This window comes from Condylura cristata, unplaced genomic scaffold, assembly GCF_000260355.1.
Source record: "Condylura cristata isolate star-nosed mole 26May11 unplaced genomic scaffold, ConCri1.0 scaffold00027, whole genome shotgun sequence".
NCBI classification, from domain to species: domain Eukaryota; kingdom Metazoa; phylum Chordata; class Mammalia; order Eulipotyphla; family Talpidae; genus Condylura; species Condylura cristata.
In genome coordinates, this window is record NW_004567128.1 from 6756800 (window position 1) to 6774470 (window position 17671).

At 34.4% G+C, this 17671-nt stretch overlaps 1 protein-coding gene across 1 annotated transcript in view; it reads right to left on the reverse strand.

Moving 5' to 3' along the window:
* Positions 1-17671, reverse strand: part of SCML2 (sex comb on midleg-like 2 (Drosophila)) — a 60903-nt gene that overhangs the window by 12720 nt on the left and 30512 nt on the right. The window contains exons 7-8 of the mRNA XM_004689892.2: positions 12768-13011; positions 2649-2833 (exon numbers count right to left, since the gene is read on the reverse strand). Coding sequence (XP_004689949.1) covers positions 2649-2833; positions 12768-13011 — 429 coding nt within the window. The remainder of the gene's footprint in view (positions 1-2648; positions 2834-12767; positions 13012-17671) is intronic.

Sequence of the window (17671 nt, forward strand, 5' to 3'; positions counted from 1 at the left end):
TCATCTATCTGGCATCTATTGGTATTTTTAAGGGAACAGAAACTATATGCTAAGCTAAACACAAGAACTGATTGATTTAAAGAATGGACTGTAGAGAAACCAACCACAGGGTAAGACAAAGACAAACATTAAAACAAACCCTGGAAAGCTGACTAAGGATCTGAGGCATTCAGGAAGAAAGAGAAAGGGGTAGAAATGGGTCAGAGAACACAATGGACAATAGTAGAGGAATATGGGTATGTTTGGTGATGGGAAAGCTAAGTGACCACACCTGAGGAGAGAAATCGTATAGTGTGGAAAAACCAACTAGGATGTAAAATAATGGTATTTCATTTAAAAAAGAATCCTAGTTAAGAAAGGCTATTAAAGTTCTAAATTTTCTTTTCAAAATTGTTAGCATAATTGTCTTATTAGTTTAATAATCCTATGTCATAGAATTGTTGTGAGGATTGAAAATAGATGTTGGCTCTAATTTCTATTATTATTTTTTTCTTTCTAATAGGGTAAAAAATCAATAACTGTCATTTGGGTTCACAGTATTCTAATAAATCATGTTTTTAAGTATTGAAATACAATTCTTGTGTTGGCATATTACTGTTCTTTCGGTATTTTAAAATTCTAAAATCCAAATTCTTTAAGATTTAACAAGATATCAATAGTACATTTGTATTAAGACCGCAACGTGAATAAAGGTAGATTTTTATGGATAGAGTGCCGCTATACCCATAGAATCCTTAAGGTGGAGAAATGAGTATTGACAAAGGAAAGGCTCTACTGCAAAATTAATTCTCATACTAGTTCAAAGACTTTCTACATAACCATGAATGTGGGTAATTGCATGAGAATCTCCATCTTTTCATGATGAAACAATGAAGCTAGAGAAATAGAACTGAAAAATTCCTTTGTCCTTTGAAACAAAGAGTTTATACAAAAGTATAGTTATCTGTCCCCCTTTCCCACCACCATATTAATATATTCAAAAGGTCTCTTCAAAACTGTGAAGTTAGCACTGAAGTTATTTGAAAATAAAAGATTCACAACAAACTATCTGGGATTTTATCTTTAACATGTTATCAACTAATCACAGACTTTCAGCAGCTAGAAAATATGCATTACAATATGCAACAATGACCTTGGTATATTTAAAAGTGGATTTACAATATTACTTCCCTTTAAATTTTATTAATTCTTCATATTGTTTATTTTTAATTGAAAAAATTTCATTTGCTAATGACTTATATTAGAACAGTGTTTGATTTCTTAGTTTATGGCTTTATATTTGAAATGTATTCAATTTTATCAATTTCTGATTTGTATTTTATAAATTCTAAATGCTTTTTAAAATAAAAATGCTAGTATTGTTTTTAAATTAAAATGATAGTCATTTTGCTCCATACTGCAAGCATTAGTTGAATCGACGCAGAAATGTTATATATATTGATATCAGATAGCAGACCTCAGAAATGTTTAATACTGTTGAAACAATTCGGTTCTAACACATTTTTATATATAGTTGAGTGTAGATCTAATCAGAGTACATTTAGAACTTAAAAATCCCTTTTGATAATCTGTCTTCCAATTGGAGAGTTTCATTCACTGATTTTTAAAGTAATTATCAATATATTTGGGTCTGAGTGCTTTATTCCTGTTTCTCCTTTCTGGTCTTTCTTTGATTACTTCAATATTCCTTAGAAATTAATTTTAATTTCCCTATTGGCTTTTTAGCAGTACTTTTTGCACTTGTGTTTTTATAACATGTCCTGGGAATTACAACATACAATAACATATAAAATTAATACTGTACCACTTCACATAAAATGCTGAAGCCTGGCAATGATACAGATCTATGTTTTCTAACCCAAGCCTTTATACTACAATTATTCTATATACTACACTGCTATAAATCCCAGAAGACTACATTATAATTGTTTTAAATAGTCACATTATAAAGAAATTAATAAGAAAAAAATGAAAGTCATTTTCATTTACCCAGAGATAGACTGCCTTTATCATTTCTTATAAGGCTTGTCTGTCAATGAATGATAAATTCTCTTAGTATGGTTGTATTAAAAATGTCTGTAGTTCACCCTCATTCCTGGGGAGTACTTAGGCCAAATACATAAGTTCGCATAACACTCCTCTTGCTGTATGTAACCTCTTTCCCCACCACATTATATCTGCTTCTATTCACTCTCCAGTCTCTTCAAGTAACAGCCTTTTCTATTATTCCCAGGCTTGAAGAGTTGTTTTATTTGGGTGAATCAGTTCAGTAGAATATGACTCCAGTTTCATTGAATTTATCACACTGATTTCTCCTTCTCTGCCCTGGATTATTGAGGTATAATTTATGTATAGTAAAATTTACTTCACATGGTTTTTAACACATATTGAGTTTAAAACAAACTGTCTGAACCTATCTACATGTACATAAGTACTTTGTATGTGGTGCTAAAGAAGGTAAACACTATTCAAAATTTTGCCTACCCAATAAAAGAAATACCAAATCTTAATGGTTATAAGCCATAAAGGGACTATAATCTTGGTATATTCCTAAAGGGCTTCACCACATTTTTAGTAAATTCCCATAAATTACAATTAATAAGCACTACAGAAATCAATAATACAAATTACTAGGATATACAACTCACCTTTCTTCCTGAAGTTGTCCCTCTTTTCCTTGGGGTGGGATTTTTAACAGAAGCTCTCTTCTTGGGGACTGGTGGTTTAGCCCGACCTGATTTCTTGATCTGCTGTGTTGGTAATATTACAGCAGTTTTCTGTGAAGTCTGCATTGAACGCTGGGTTGCTTTGGCTATATTCTTGGTAATGGAAACTGAGGGGGGGGAAAGACAAAATTAAAATTAAATATATTATATAGTCAAGGTACTATCTTCCTATGACTCAAAAGAAGTTTATATCAATACTTAAAGGCCCTCCCTCCCAGATTAAAACACAGCACTGCAAGCTAGCCACAGCTGTTTCAGTATGCTTGATCCCTGCCCCTGGAGGTGACCCACATGGTGCAGCAGACCTCTCCTGTCTTGCCCTTTGCTCCCCTAAGCAGTGTACTTTGTCGATCTGCCAGTTCTGCTCCCCACTCTGTCTCTGGTGGATCTTCTCTTGCCTCTGCACCTCTGGCCTGTATGCATAAATAAAGTTCTGTATACATAAATAAATAAATCTTTTTTAAAAAAATCAATCCCTAAAAGCATGTCCAGGCCCTTCCTGGTAGCACAATGGGTTAGGACACAGCTCTGCAAGCTGGCGGCAGCAGCCTCAGTGCTGAGTTCGATTCCCGGCCCTGGAAGAGATCCACATGGCGTGGCAGACCTCTGCTGACTGCCCGCTGCTCCCCTCAGCAGTGTACTTCGTCAATCTGCCTGTTCTGCTCCTTACTCTCTCTGGTGAATCCTCTCACCGCCCCTGCACCTCTGGTCTGTACCCCAGTTCTGTATGCATAAATATCTTTAAGTAAAAAAAAAAGCATGTCCAAAGGTTATTCATTAAAAGTACCATTTAAAATAAATTTAAGGCATTTAAGATTTCACATTATTACAAAACAACCTGATTCTCCAGAAAAAAAGTAAAGATGCTTATTTATATTGAATCAGTAACTACAAACATAGTACATTCAAATTTTCTTTTGTCAACTTCTCTTATTTTTAGTTGTTAGCATAGAACTCTTTTCTTCAGAAAATACTATCTAATTGTGCCACATGTAGGAATCATTTTCTCCATCAATATAGAAAACAAAGCAAAGCAACTACTAATCTCTCCTACTTTGTCTTTCAGAGGCTAGGGGAAGTCCCATTTTTTTGAATGGCTAAAGTACATCATTTTTCCACATATACATCTAATAAAAAAGCTTCAAGTACTACAATATAGACTCTACATTAATGTTGTCATAAAAGGAACACTATCAACCCAAATTATCGGTATCTACTAGTTACTTGGTAACCAAATACAAAGTTTTTTAATATTTCAAATGAAGTCACCTGCCAAATTATTTTTGTCTATGTTCATGGTTAAGTAAAAGATTTTTTTTAGCATAAATCCCTTAATGATTTCACTATTTCAAAAATGCATTTTTACATAGTAAGAAGTATAACACAAAAAGTCTTTAGAGGAAGAGATTTATACATCTATGCTGAAATCAAGTACTTTTATTTTGAGGGCTTCATCTTAAAATTGAGGCCCATCCACCACTTTGATTCTACCATCTTCAAATGTTATGTATAAATCTGACTTTTTACAGAGAAAACCACATCTTCCCTGCAGCCTTTTTGCCTTTTTATCTACCTTCTCTCACTTATAAGCTATGAGGAGAGAACTATTTTTCCTCAGCTGCCAGGGCAAACGGAACCATTTAACCTCCTCCTTATAGAAGTTTACCTACTTATCCCAGTTTCTTTTTACCCCTTTACTGTTATCTTCTTTATACTCCAGGCTCACTTCCACTTTCTTCAATATCTCTAACAACCTAAATCACATTATTTCTTATGTAGTCTCCCTGTCATCATCTTCAGGAGCGTAACCATCGTACTTCCTATGCTTTATCATCCTGACTTCATCAGTAGAGACTTCAGCTCTCCCCCAAAATAGTTGTTGTTAGTAATTTCTAGAACTCTTCTAAGATAACCAGCCCCATTCTCTATCTCCAACTTCCTTAACAGTCATTTTTGCTTCATACCAACTGGCCATGCTTTTCATTATTTTATGGGCCCTATCTACATGCCCAACTCTTTTGTCTAATCTGTTCACTTTTTTCTGTTTTCACTTTACTTCTAATCAATCTGCACCCAATGTCCACCTCCACCAGCACCCCTCCAACATTAATACCCCTTACTTCATCATCCACTTGATCTCTGATCATGTCAAGCATGTTAGCTCCCACCTCTTAATCACACTATCATTTTCTTTCTCTGATCCTAAGTTAGAGCACAAAGGTCAGCAGTTAGCAATTCTTTTCTGTTAGGGGCCAGATAGTGAGTATTTTAGTGTTGGAAAGCTACAGCCTCTGTCATACATTCTTCCTTCTCTCTTTGCTTGGTTGATTTATGAATGTAAAACCACTGTTAGCTCACAAGATACACAGGACAGATATAAGCCACAAGCTATAGTTTTGTGAACTCCTGCTGCAGAACATTAGGATAGTATTGATCACTACACAATCTACACTAACCTCAATTGGGGTGCCACTGCTGCAATTCACTTATTTCCAAATATGTTTCCGACACAAAGTTTTTCCTATTTGAGTTCCTGTCTCCCTGTTACTCTAGTACATTCAGCCAAGGACCCCACCTCCAACCTAACGAGATTAAAGACTTTTAACTTTTGAGAGTGACCAAAATCATGCGATTTCTCCGTCTTTAAATACTGTTCTTTTCATTCATTTTCACCTCTTGCTCTTCGTTTTCTCTCTACTTCTAAGCCCAATCTCCTTTTACTTATGTCCCATAACTCGCTTCTTTGGTTCCCGAGACAACTGTATCAGTGATTTCCTCTCTCGTCATGTATGTAAGCACCTGATTCTGAACTCCTTGCTTGCTCTCTCTTGTAGCCCTCATATAGCTCTCATTTTCAAGTTACCTCTTCTAGAGCCTAGTATGCATTCAAAAACTTATATGAATCTTCCTTCTATTCACTAGCAAAATACCAAGAACAATCATCTATACTTGATACTTTAATTTCTTTACTGTTCTAGTTCTCCTTAACCCCTATAATAAATAAGCTTCTCTTCTCCCAAACATGTTTTTATTTTAAAGATTTATTTTTGCATACAAGAATTGGGGTACAGGCCAGAGGTGAAGGGATTCACTAGAGACAAGAGTGGAGAGCAGAAGAAGCAGATCGGATTAACAGAAATACACTGCTGAGGGGAGCAACAGGCGAGACAGGAGGTCTGCTGCCCCTTGTGGGTCACCTCCCTGGCCGGGGATCGAACTTGTGCTGCAGCGGCTGTGGACAGACTCATAGTGCTGTGCTTCAACCCCTTGCAACACCAGGGAGGCCCCTAAACTGTTTTAAAGAAATCCTTTCCCCGGGTTACTAAATTAACTCTTCCTAGTTACTAAAACTAAGTAAATCTTCATTCCATTAACCAATCTATTCATTTTCCCAGTCTTTTTTCTACCTCTGAACACACTGCATTAAGAAAAGGAAAAACACTGGCTCTAGATCTGAGTTTATAATCTTACACCATGGAGGATTAAGGAAGTAAACATTATCTTAAAATGAACAATATAAAAAGATACATAAATTAAATAAATAAGAATATAAAATCTTATACCAGGCTGGCTTAGGACAGAACCTAGGCATATATAGGAGAGCCTCAAAGATACCTCCTGAATGAAAAATATTTTTAATATGAAAGGCAACGTTATATATACTCCCAAACTAGTATCTTTTATATAAATTTTTAAAATTAGGTAATAACAAATAAAACAGTAATTTGTGGAACATGGCAAATGTAATGAAGTATGTGTGATCTAAAAATTTGGACATTTAAAAATGTGAAATTTGGCATTTGAAATTAATAAATCCTGAGAAAAAATAGTTGAGCTACAGTTTCAAAGATTACCTTAAAATATAATACTCTTTATACCTGCACCCCCATGTTTATTGCTGCTTTATTTACAATTGGAAAGACATGGAAACAACCCAAATGCTCAAAAGTGGATGACTGGATTAAAAAGATGTGGTACATATACACAATGGAATATTACTCAGCAACCAATAAACAAACAAACAAACAAACACATGCCTTTTGCAGCAACATGGATGAAGCTGGAAAAGATCATGCTTAGTGAAGTAAACCAGAAAGAAAAGGAAAAATACCAGATGGTTTCACTCATAGCAGACCAGGCTAGAAAATAATAATAATAATAATGAACAGCTATATACCAGAGACTTTTTATGGGGGTAGAGTGGGGAATGGGATCAAAAACAGTGGGGGTGGGGAGGAAATGCACTGGACTATGGTGATGGCACACGGGTGATTTGGTGATGGGAAGCCCACAGGGACTACAACTGAGATGGTAAAATGATGTAAAAATAAACTATTATATTATTTAAAATATATGTGTATATATATACACACATAATATTCTTTAACAACAAGTTATTCTTTCTTTCATGCACGGTATACGCCTACATATGAGCAAATTAAGAAAAAAATATTGATTTCTTTTGTATGAAAAAGATTTACATTTTAGAAAGCAAGTTTTTCAGAATTGTCTTTACACATTTTAACCTTTGTTGGGCTTGGCACCAAGTTACCTGTTCTGAGTACTCTGCCCCATTTCTCTGCTCATTTACCAGGCAGAAATATTTTGTTTGGCCTGGTTGGTGTCAAGAATGTTTAGAAGTCTAGCCCTGCTGCTTTAGGTCCTCTATCCTTGCTTAGTTTCCTTGATAACCTATAAAAGTTTTCCCTCTCAACACCAAGAATCACAGTTTTAAAGTATTTAAAAAAATACCTTAAATATATATCTCACATAATAAATAATATATAATACTTCACATAAAAAATCATTGACTCAGAAAAGTAAAGATTTCATTTTGAAAAGCTTGCTTTTGGAGTCTGACAGATTATCCCCACTTAGATAGTGTTTACTATGTCTTTCCTAGAAGCTTTTAAAAACTGTGTCTGACTATGCCTTTCCTAGAAGCTTTTAAAAACTGTGTCTGGCCAAGAACAAAACAAAATATAATGAAAGGATCTGTAGCTTTGATTCGCTCCCCTTCCTCCATTTCAAAACATGGTATGGAGATCTAAGATAAACAGATTAAAAAAGAGAGAAGAAACTCTTCATACAACCAATAAAATTTGTAAAGAATAGTCTGTCTTAAGATATTGAAAATTGGGAAAATGTTACTAGAAAAAATTTCCCAAACACAACTGAAAAGTTAAATGACAGTCTCTAAAATAAATGAATATATAAAAATAAAGGACAGCTTTCTAACTTAAACAAAATATAATGGTCCAGTTAAAGTTGCTTATCTCCATAGCTAAATGACAGAATTTTTTTCATGGCATACATGCTAAATTAAACTAAGAAAACAGAACTAGTAAAATGTACATGTTTTCTTACCCTGTTACATATAATTATAGCTCAGAAGTATTCAGTCTAGAATAGAAACCATTAAAATGTAATAAGTTAAAAATCACAATTAGAATTCATTAAGGTTTTGTCAATTATGCTACAATTAAAAATAAGTTAGAAGGGTTTTAAAAATCCTGATTTAAAAATACATTTGTTTCTTTTCTATTTGCGTATCATAGATGTTTTGTAAACTACCCTTTTCAGTTTCACTGGGAGAACTTCCCATGAAGACTTTAATTTCAAAACTGATATTCATATCTGCTCATTTCTAAAGAACACAAGACTTCTGTGACAATGACATTATTAAAGAAGACAATTCCCATAACCTATAATGTTTTCAGAAAAGTTCACAAGAAGCAACTTCAGTTGTTTTAGGTCAAATCATATTTCATCTAACAACACTGAGTTTTTAAAAATCACTCAATTTTTAAACCATAGCAACCTTTTTCTAATGACTACCTTCTAAAAAAAAAAAAACTGACTTCTATTATGCTGTTTTAAAAAAAAAAAGCTGCAAGCATAGCTACACACTAAATGTTTTGATACAGTATTTAATTAGTAAAATATTATCCACATTTTTGTATCATTAAAATACTTTCAGTAAGCCTCACATAATAGCAGTACAAAAAAAATCACATCATTCTCAAAACTAGTGAAAAAAATCCACAATACTTTTCATTACAAATTGGAGATTTAAATGATCATGTTGTACTTACAACAGGGTTATTCCTCTTTTATTGTAAAAAATAACCAAAGATCAACTTTTCTTTGTACCATAAAACAACTTTTAGAACTAAATAATCAAATAACAATACCAACAATTTCAGTAAATATTACTTATAAAAAATTTAAATTTTTTTGAGATAACAAATTGCTGAGATACTCAGTATAAGAAAGCTAACAAAGCAGACAATGAATTTCTGTTTAACCACACTTCAACTACAACATCAAGAAACTTTTGGGGTAAATCCTACCTTTAGAAATATTCCAAAGAAAGAGTACTTGCAGTATTTACCATTAAGGAGATTTAGGTTCCACTTGATAAGTCTTTCTCCTTTACCAGAAATAAAACTGCTTTTCTGAAGAAAACGAGTCAACAACAAAGCCCATGTTGCTGAAGCAAGTCTGAATTTCTAGCAAATGGGAATGAAGCTATTTGCATTTGTTGGTTTAAGGGGGGGAAGAGGGGGAGAAGAGGATGAGTGGGAGGAGGGGACTAATAGGACTGCTAAAGTAATTCGCATATTGTCTGTGTCCTGTATAGGCAGTGATCATCAGTCACCTGGCTCAAACTTCCTTCAAGCCTGCCTTTAAAGAAGAACCAAAGGTTACCTTGGGTCAGAGAACCTGGAAAGAAATGAGAAGACAGGCAAAATCTAACTGCCAATCCATTCCATCTGTAGACAAACTTATCCCCACTGGACCACATGTCCTAAAAACCAAAAGATTTTAATAGTCTCAAGAGAACTTGTTAAAATATATCACAGAAACAGAAGCAAGAAAGAACCTCCAGGCTCTGCTTACAATTATTGCATTTATTTAACTGAAATACTTAAAACAGAGAAAGGACATTTATTTGTTTGCTTTTCAATGTAATTCTTTGCATCATAATAGTCATCTCATTTGCAAAAGCAAAAACATCTGCTCCAAGCTCTCATATATCAGCTATTTTAAATTTCATGGCTTTTGAGACAGTAATATGCTTGACAACATTTCCAAGTATTTCATTTATACCATAACAAAAGTACTAAAAAAGAGGATGGGGGAGGAAAAAAACAGGAAGGGAGGAAGGCATAATGGTATGGGTGAGATGGTGGTAGATGCACTCTGGTGGTAATACCTGGTGGGGTTACCCCAATGTTATTTCCAAAATGTCTAAGAAATATTCAAAATAATGTTATTTTAAAATTTTATAGCGTTTAATATTACTTATGTCTTCTGAAATTATTTAACTCCAAGTCCCTTATTTAATATTCAAGTCAATACTTTTACTCTATCTGTACTTTTTCAAAGGTCATAACAGTTGAAAGCAAATGACTGAAGAAAGTTTTTACTTCTTTGACAAAAGGTTGTTATGCGCCACAAATGAAGTATTCAAACAAATCAACAAGGAACACGCTAAGAAGAAATGGAAAAGGTGACTAGAGAAAAAATTCTAAACAATACCAAAGTCAAAATACATGGAAAGAAAAAGATTCAACCTTTTCATTCATAGTAATGTAAGAAGTGAAAATTTTTAAATTAACATCTTTTAAACTGGAAAATTTTTTTAAATAACAAAATCAAGATATCGGAGGGAAAAAATCTTCACCTTCACCCACCTCTGAGAGGAGTGGAAATGTGTGAATTTTTCTGAAAGACCATTTGACAGGCTTAGAAATATAACCCTTGACCCAGCAAATTTATGCTATATAAACATAGGTATACAAAGGTCTATTCATCATATCATCTATCATCTTTGCCAAATAAAGTATGGTATAATCATGATACAATAAAACATAGAAATAAATATTTACTTTATAGGGATACATGGGAACACATAAAAACTTTCTTAGGTACATTATAAAAAAAGTACCTAAGAAAGAATATGCAAAGTATCCTTTTTCAAACTAAAATTGCTAATTATGTCAAAGTATAGATTTTCCTCGACTTACAGTTGAAGTTACATGCACATAAGCCCACAATAAATGGGAAGTATATGCTGAAAACACATTTATATAACTAATGGCTGAGCCTCACCTACTTTCAACATACTCAGAAAACTCATATTAATTTACAGTTGGGCAAAATCATCTAACACAAAGTCCATTTTATAAAGTTTTGAATATCTCGAGTAATTTATTGAATTAAAGGGCATGGTTGGCTGGGAACTGTTGCTAATTACTGCTAGCCATTATCAGTACTGCATATCACCAGCATGGGAAGATTAAAATTCAGAATTTGAGGTAGTTTCTACTCAATGTGTGCCAATGGACACATCTTTATTTCTATTCACCTGGTTCCAAATTCTATTTCAACATGACCTGGATTATTTATATTCAAAAAGCAGTCACCAAAAGTGTTTCACAACACCAAATTACTTGCACGATTTGAAATCTCTACTATTGATAAAACAGTTAAATTTAACATCAAACATTTCACGTTTTTTACAATGAATATACCACTTATTCTTTGTGTATGCATGGTTTGTAAGAATATCAAGATTAAATGAAACCCATGTCTAGAAGTATTAGACTGAAACTGTAAAACACTAAAAATGATGTGAAAATATTAAGGTAGACAGAGAGAAAAAAAAAAAGATTGATTACAGTCAAAAGAAAAGTTCGCAATTCTCAGTAACAGAAACCAAAAGGCAAAAAATGATACTTTCAATGTGCTAAAAGAAAACAGTTGTCAACCTAGAATTCTACACTCAAAGAAAATGTCTAAGATGAAGTTGAAGTAATAATATATTTAGATAAACATAAACTAGTAGTGTGTGCCACTTTATCCCAGAGAGAAGAAAATTAATTCCAGATGTAAGGTTTGAGATGCTAAAAAGGAGTAAGAAACAAAAAACATGTCAAATATATTGGTGAAGCACAACAAATATTGACCACATAAACAGAATAATGGCTTGTAAGATTACAAAAAAGATAATAAAAATATACCACAATAACATAAATTTGAAGGGGATAAATGGGTAGAGTATCCTAAGTCCCCTTTATTGTCTTTGTACAGAAGAGTAAAGATATGAATTTTAGACTTCCATTAAAGTTAAGAAAGCACAGTCTATAACCTCTACAACAAGTAAAATGATATAATCCAACTTTATCAAAATAAAAGAAAGCATGTTTACTAAAGTTTTAAAAGAACAGAAAATATAGTGTAAAATTTTCAAATAAGAAGAGGGGAGAAATTAAATGAGAAAAAAAAATCCAAAAAGAACACCAGAGGAAAATAAATCATAGAAAAAGTAGGATGATTATATCTGTAACTATAGTAAATATAAACAGATTAAAAGCTCCAGTTATAAAACAAATGGCTGACTGGCAAAAAAAAAAAATCAAAATCCAACTCTCTGCAAGAAATGCATCTTTTTAGAGAAGGCTAGCTAAAAATTGAACATTAACAGTGAAAGTAAGAGAGTGAGAACAAGAATACTGACCAAACAAAAGCTGATATAGCTACATAAAAGATAAAGCACTTTATGATTAAAAAAAAAAAAGTTACCATAGATAGAGGGTTACTGCAGAAGGTTCAACTGACTAAGAAATTGTAACAGTTCAAGATGTATAGACACCTGATGCAACCACAAAAACAGATAAATCATACAGGAAACAGATGAATAAGGAAAAACATATCCATAATCATAACAGAAACCTATAGGGAAGAAACAATTCCAGTAACAGCAAACGTCTCATTAGAAACTATGAAGGTCAGAATAAAGTAACAAGGCATTCTTTCAAGTGCTGTGAGAAAAGAACTGTCAACCTAGAATTCTATATCCAGCAGCTATCCTTGAAGAGTGAAGGGCTCCTGAAAAAAAGAGTAGTGAGTAGGGCTGTTCTGCCATTAACCAAGGTAGTAGCCAGAGAATACACAGACTTTCACAAGTACATGCCAATTACAGTGAGATAACTTCAATAAAAGAAAAGAACATGTGATTACTTATTGGCTTACCATTAGTTCCCGGTGGCTGTAATACATCTCCTGTTAGGCGACACCACCCGACTGGAAAAATATCTCGACAATCATACTTGCACCAGTAATCAAACGCTCCACTCCAGCCATCGAATGTGATATTAACTTCATCTCCTTTAACATCTCCAATCGTTGCAGGGCAGATGAGATACGGATTTTTTCTATCTATAGCTTCCAGTTTCATCCCCACTTTAAAATTATTTAGAGGTGGCTTTGGTGGTTCCTACCAAAACAAAAAGTTTTCACTGTTAAGATGTATTGAGAAGTATTTGCTCAACTATATTCTTATAACATTTGCAAATAAAAATGTTTTCCGTGTTTATAAATTAAATACAGGAAAAAAATAGTTTTCATGGATATCTCTGAAAATCTGGTCCACAACAACTCATTTACTCTGGAGCAGAGTCAGGAATCTGTAAAGAAACAAAATCATTCATTCATGCATGCACGCATGCATTCATTCATTCATAAAATATGTATTATACACTAGTACCAGGAATTCAGGACTGATGAACAAAAACATTAAAGATCAGTGCTCGGATGAACTTGCATTCTAGAAGTACTGATGGCTGGAGGAGGCTAGGTGAGGGGAGTAGGGAGCAATCAACAAGAAAGTTTAAAAGAGAGTCAAACAAACCTAATAAATATGTAAATTACAGGGTACACTGAAAGGTGGTTAATTAAGTCCAAAGAGAAGAAACAGCAGCAGATAATATGCACCGAGAAATTCAAACATATAAAGTGCACACACGAAAACACTAAAGTCATATAGTCCTGGTCATTTATGATACCCAGTTCAGAAACCAGTATTTTTTTTTTTTACAGATTTATTTATTCATACAGAACGGGGGTACAGGCCAGAGATGCGGAGGGCAAAAGGATTCACCAGAGACAGAGTGGGAAGCAGAACAGGCAGATAGACGAAGTACACTGCTGAGGGGAGCAGTGGGCGGGTCAGGAGAGGTCTGCCGCGCCATGTGGTCACTTCCGGGGCAGGTGGGGTTCGAACTCATGCAGAAGTGGCTTAAGCTTCTTAGTGCAGTGCTTTAACCCACTGTGCCACCAGGGAGGGCCAGAAACCAGTATTTAAAAGATATTCCTTAGTTACAGAAAGCTAAAGCATGCAAATGTTGAAAGTCCAAGTGGTATGTTAAAAGCAACATCTTTTCTTTGAAGTTGCTTTTTATCCTAGTAAATGACACCATCACCTGTCGCCCAAGCCAGAAGCCTGGAAATTGTTCTATGCTAGTAGCTCTCATCCCTACTGAACTTTAGAATCACCAGTGATGTTTATTAAATCAGTCTAAGGTGGGACCTAATAACAACACATTTTAAATCCCCAGGTGACTAAGAATAACTGCTCTTGTTCATTTTTTTTTTTTAAGATTTATTTTTGCTTATAGAACTGGGGTACAGGCCAGATGTTTCACCAGAGACAGAGTGGGCAGATCTACTGAAATACACTGCTGAGGGGAGAAGTGGGCGGGTCAGGAGAGGTCTGCCACGCCATGTGGGTCAGGTCCCTGGCCAAGGATCAAACTCTTGCTGCAGTGGCTTCTGAGAGCTTCAAAATGCTGTGCTTTAACCCGTTGTGCCACCAGGGAGAGCCCTTGTTCAATTTTTTTTTTTTTAACACATTCAATAAAACCCCAATAGCCTACCAACTCTATACCCTAGATCTCTAGAATAACATGAAAACTTAAGCTCCAATTGTTTAGTATATACCAGGCACTGTTTTAAATGTCTTCTGTATATTCATTTTATCCAACCCTACAAAATCAATGCAGTTATTCTCCCCATTTTACAAATGTGAAAACAAATACACAATTGCCTAAGAATACAATATAAATATCAGAACCTTTTAAACCTAGGTAGCCTGTCTAGGAGTGAACTCTTTGGAATGCCCTACAACCATTATCATTTGCCTTGCAAGCTGCAGCTCACCTGCTTCAAAGACCAGCATTTCTGGCCTCTTTAAGGCTTTCCTGACCAATTCCATTCCTAAGCCCACCTCAAAGTCACCCTTGCCTTCAACTGTGAAACCACTGTTGAAATGTATTCACTATCCTGAAGACCAAAAGTGTGCACTACACCTTATTCACATTTTTCCAGCACAGTTCCCAATAGCATTTATTTTTAATTTAAAAATTTATTTTCTTACATCATTGCTTATTTTTGTACAATATTTGGTTTCTCCTTTCAGGTGTAGTTCCTGTAGTTCTCCAGCCACCATAGCATCCCTGAACCATCACCACAGACCCTTGTACTTTTCTCTCTCCTTTTCTGACCACTTTCCCTCCCCCTCCACTAATATATGGGTCAAATCTATGGTCAGTTTGCAAGTTTTATCTTTTTCCTAGTCCTTAGTTTGATTTTCCTATCTTCTACCTATTAGTGAAACCATTTGATGTTTTTCTTTTCCCCTTCTGAACTTATTTCACTTAGCATAATCCCTTCCAGCTCCATCCATGACAAACATTTTTTTTTAAAAAAAAAAAAAAAAAAAAAAAAAAAAAAAAACAAATGATCCAAAAAATCACCTGAAAAACAATAAAGAAGCCCTCAACTAATTCTTTCATGAAGACAAAATTTTTTTAAAAAATCATTTATGGGCCCTCCCTGGTGGCACAGCGGGTTAAAGCACTACATTAAGAAGCTTGAGTCACTTCCGCATCAGTTCGATTCCCGCCTGCCCCGGAGGACATCCACATGGCGTGGCAGACCTCTCCTGACTCGCCCACTGCTCCCCTCAGCAGTGTACTTCATCAATCTGCCTGTTCTGCTCCCCACTCTGTCCCAGGTGCATCCTCTCACCCTCCGCATCTCTGGCCTGTACCCCAGTTCTGTACGAATAAATAAAAATAAATCTTTTAAAAAAATCATTTATTAGGTTGGTTCTTTTTTTAAAATGCCCCTTTTAATCCAATCTCATCATCCCAAACTTTGTCACTGTTACCTATTACACCTTTGTAATCTGAAAGTTCCCCCACCTAGGCTTCAAAGTCATTTTAATTAAATATTTTAAATTCAATTCTTAAAAATCATTCTGAAAGTCAGCTGGGCAAAAGTTAACTTGATCAAAGTATTGACAAATAAATAATACTAATAAATTTGGTAAATCTGGTAAGAAAGGAGTGTTACATGTACTTCGTGAAGGAGTTAAAAGTCGAGGTGTCTGCTACTACATAAAGAAAGGGAAAAAGGGGCATTAACAAAGGAAAACGGTGGCAATTGACAAATTGGTGCTATACAGTCAGAAAATGCAGAAAACATTCAAGGTACTAATAAGGAAACCAGGAACTTCCACTGGAATATAACACTAAGAATTAGACTTCTATAGCAAACTAAATTCAAATAGCAATATATATTGTGCTATAAAACACAATTGAGAATAAGCAGGAAAAAAAAAACCCAGAATTTTAAGATTCAAAGGTATAATCTAAAAAGACAGGTGATAGTATATTATCAATACTACTATTTAGCTGGCAAGTAATAAAAAAAACCAAAATGATTTAGATAAATGCAATATCCTCTGAAAATTTTTATATTATTTATTAATTCTTCTAAATTTCATGAATATTCTATCTAATTTACTTATACCAATATAGCCATGCAAATAAATATTAACAGAACTCTGGGAGAAAACAAAGTTTGATTTTAAAAAAATCAAAGGAACTGCTTTTATCATAACATAGTAAATGAAAGGGTTTAAGCACTAAACAAGCTTCCTCTAGATTTAGCTAACTGGCAAAATGGTTCCCTCTGCTGTCCACTAAAAGTAATGAGTTGTTTTTAAAGAATAACGTGTATCATTATCATTAGTTCTTGAATGACTTTCTAAATTTACAAAGATATAATTTGCAAAAGCAATAGTTAAACAATGGATCATTCTCTTTCACTGTGCGAAAAAAAATGATTCTGTTCTAGAAGGTGGCTAGTAAAGAATGTTAATTACCCTCCTTGTTTACCTACAATAGGTTCTCCTTACAGGCTATTTCTTCACATATCCTGACTCTGATGCCAGTCTTAGCAAGTAATAATAAATACATCATACCTCTGCCTGGAATATCCTTACCCTGTGTAGCTTTCAGATCTCCACTCAAATGGCACATTCATAGTCAGCCTATATAAAATGGTAATCTCCCTTGTCCTTAGTATAACCAACTATCGAACAAAAATATATACTTTATTTAGCAAGGTTTATTATATATTTTCCCAGCTAAAAGGTAAAATCCATAAGAGCAGGAGTTTTTACTGCTTTGCTTACAGCTGCATTCCCAGGGTCTGTCTCTAATCACAAACTCCTATACTGCTACCTCTTTACTTTTAATCAGCTATTTCTTTGACCTCATTAAGAATTCTAGCCCTGGGCCTCCCTGGTGGGCTAGGAGTAAAAATCTCAGCACTATCATCAAGACAGCAATCTCCCACGGAGATTGGCCTAAGTTTGATCCCCAGCCAGGGAGGTGACCCATATAGCTCAGCAGACTTGTTCTGTCTCACCCTCTGCTCCTCTTAGCAATGTATTTCAATAAATTCGCCTGCTCTGCTTCCCACTCTGTCTCTGGTGAATCCTCTTACTCCTCCCTCCAACCTCTGGCCTACAAACACCCCAATACTTCTACACAAGAATAAATAAGTTTTTTTTTTTAAATAACGGAATTCTAGCCCTTCAACCTTTATTAATTTAAAAGCATTTACTAAGTATCTACTATACACTGGACACTACTGAAGATTCTTGCACATGCACACACACACACACATACACACTAATAACTAGCAAAACAGATGAAAGTTCTGCCCTTTGTGGCACTCACATGTTAGTAAAATGAGAAACATAATGAAGCAAGTAAAATATATTCTATGTTAGAAATGGTTAAATA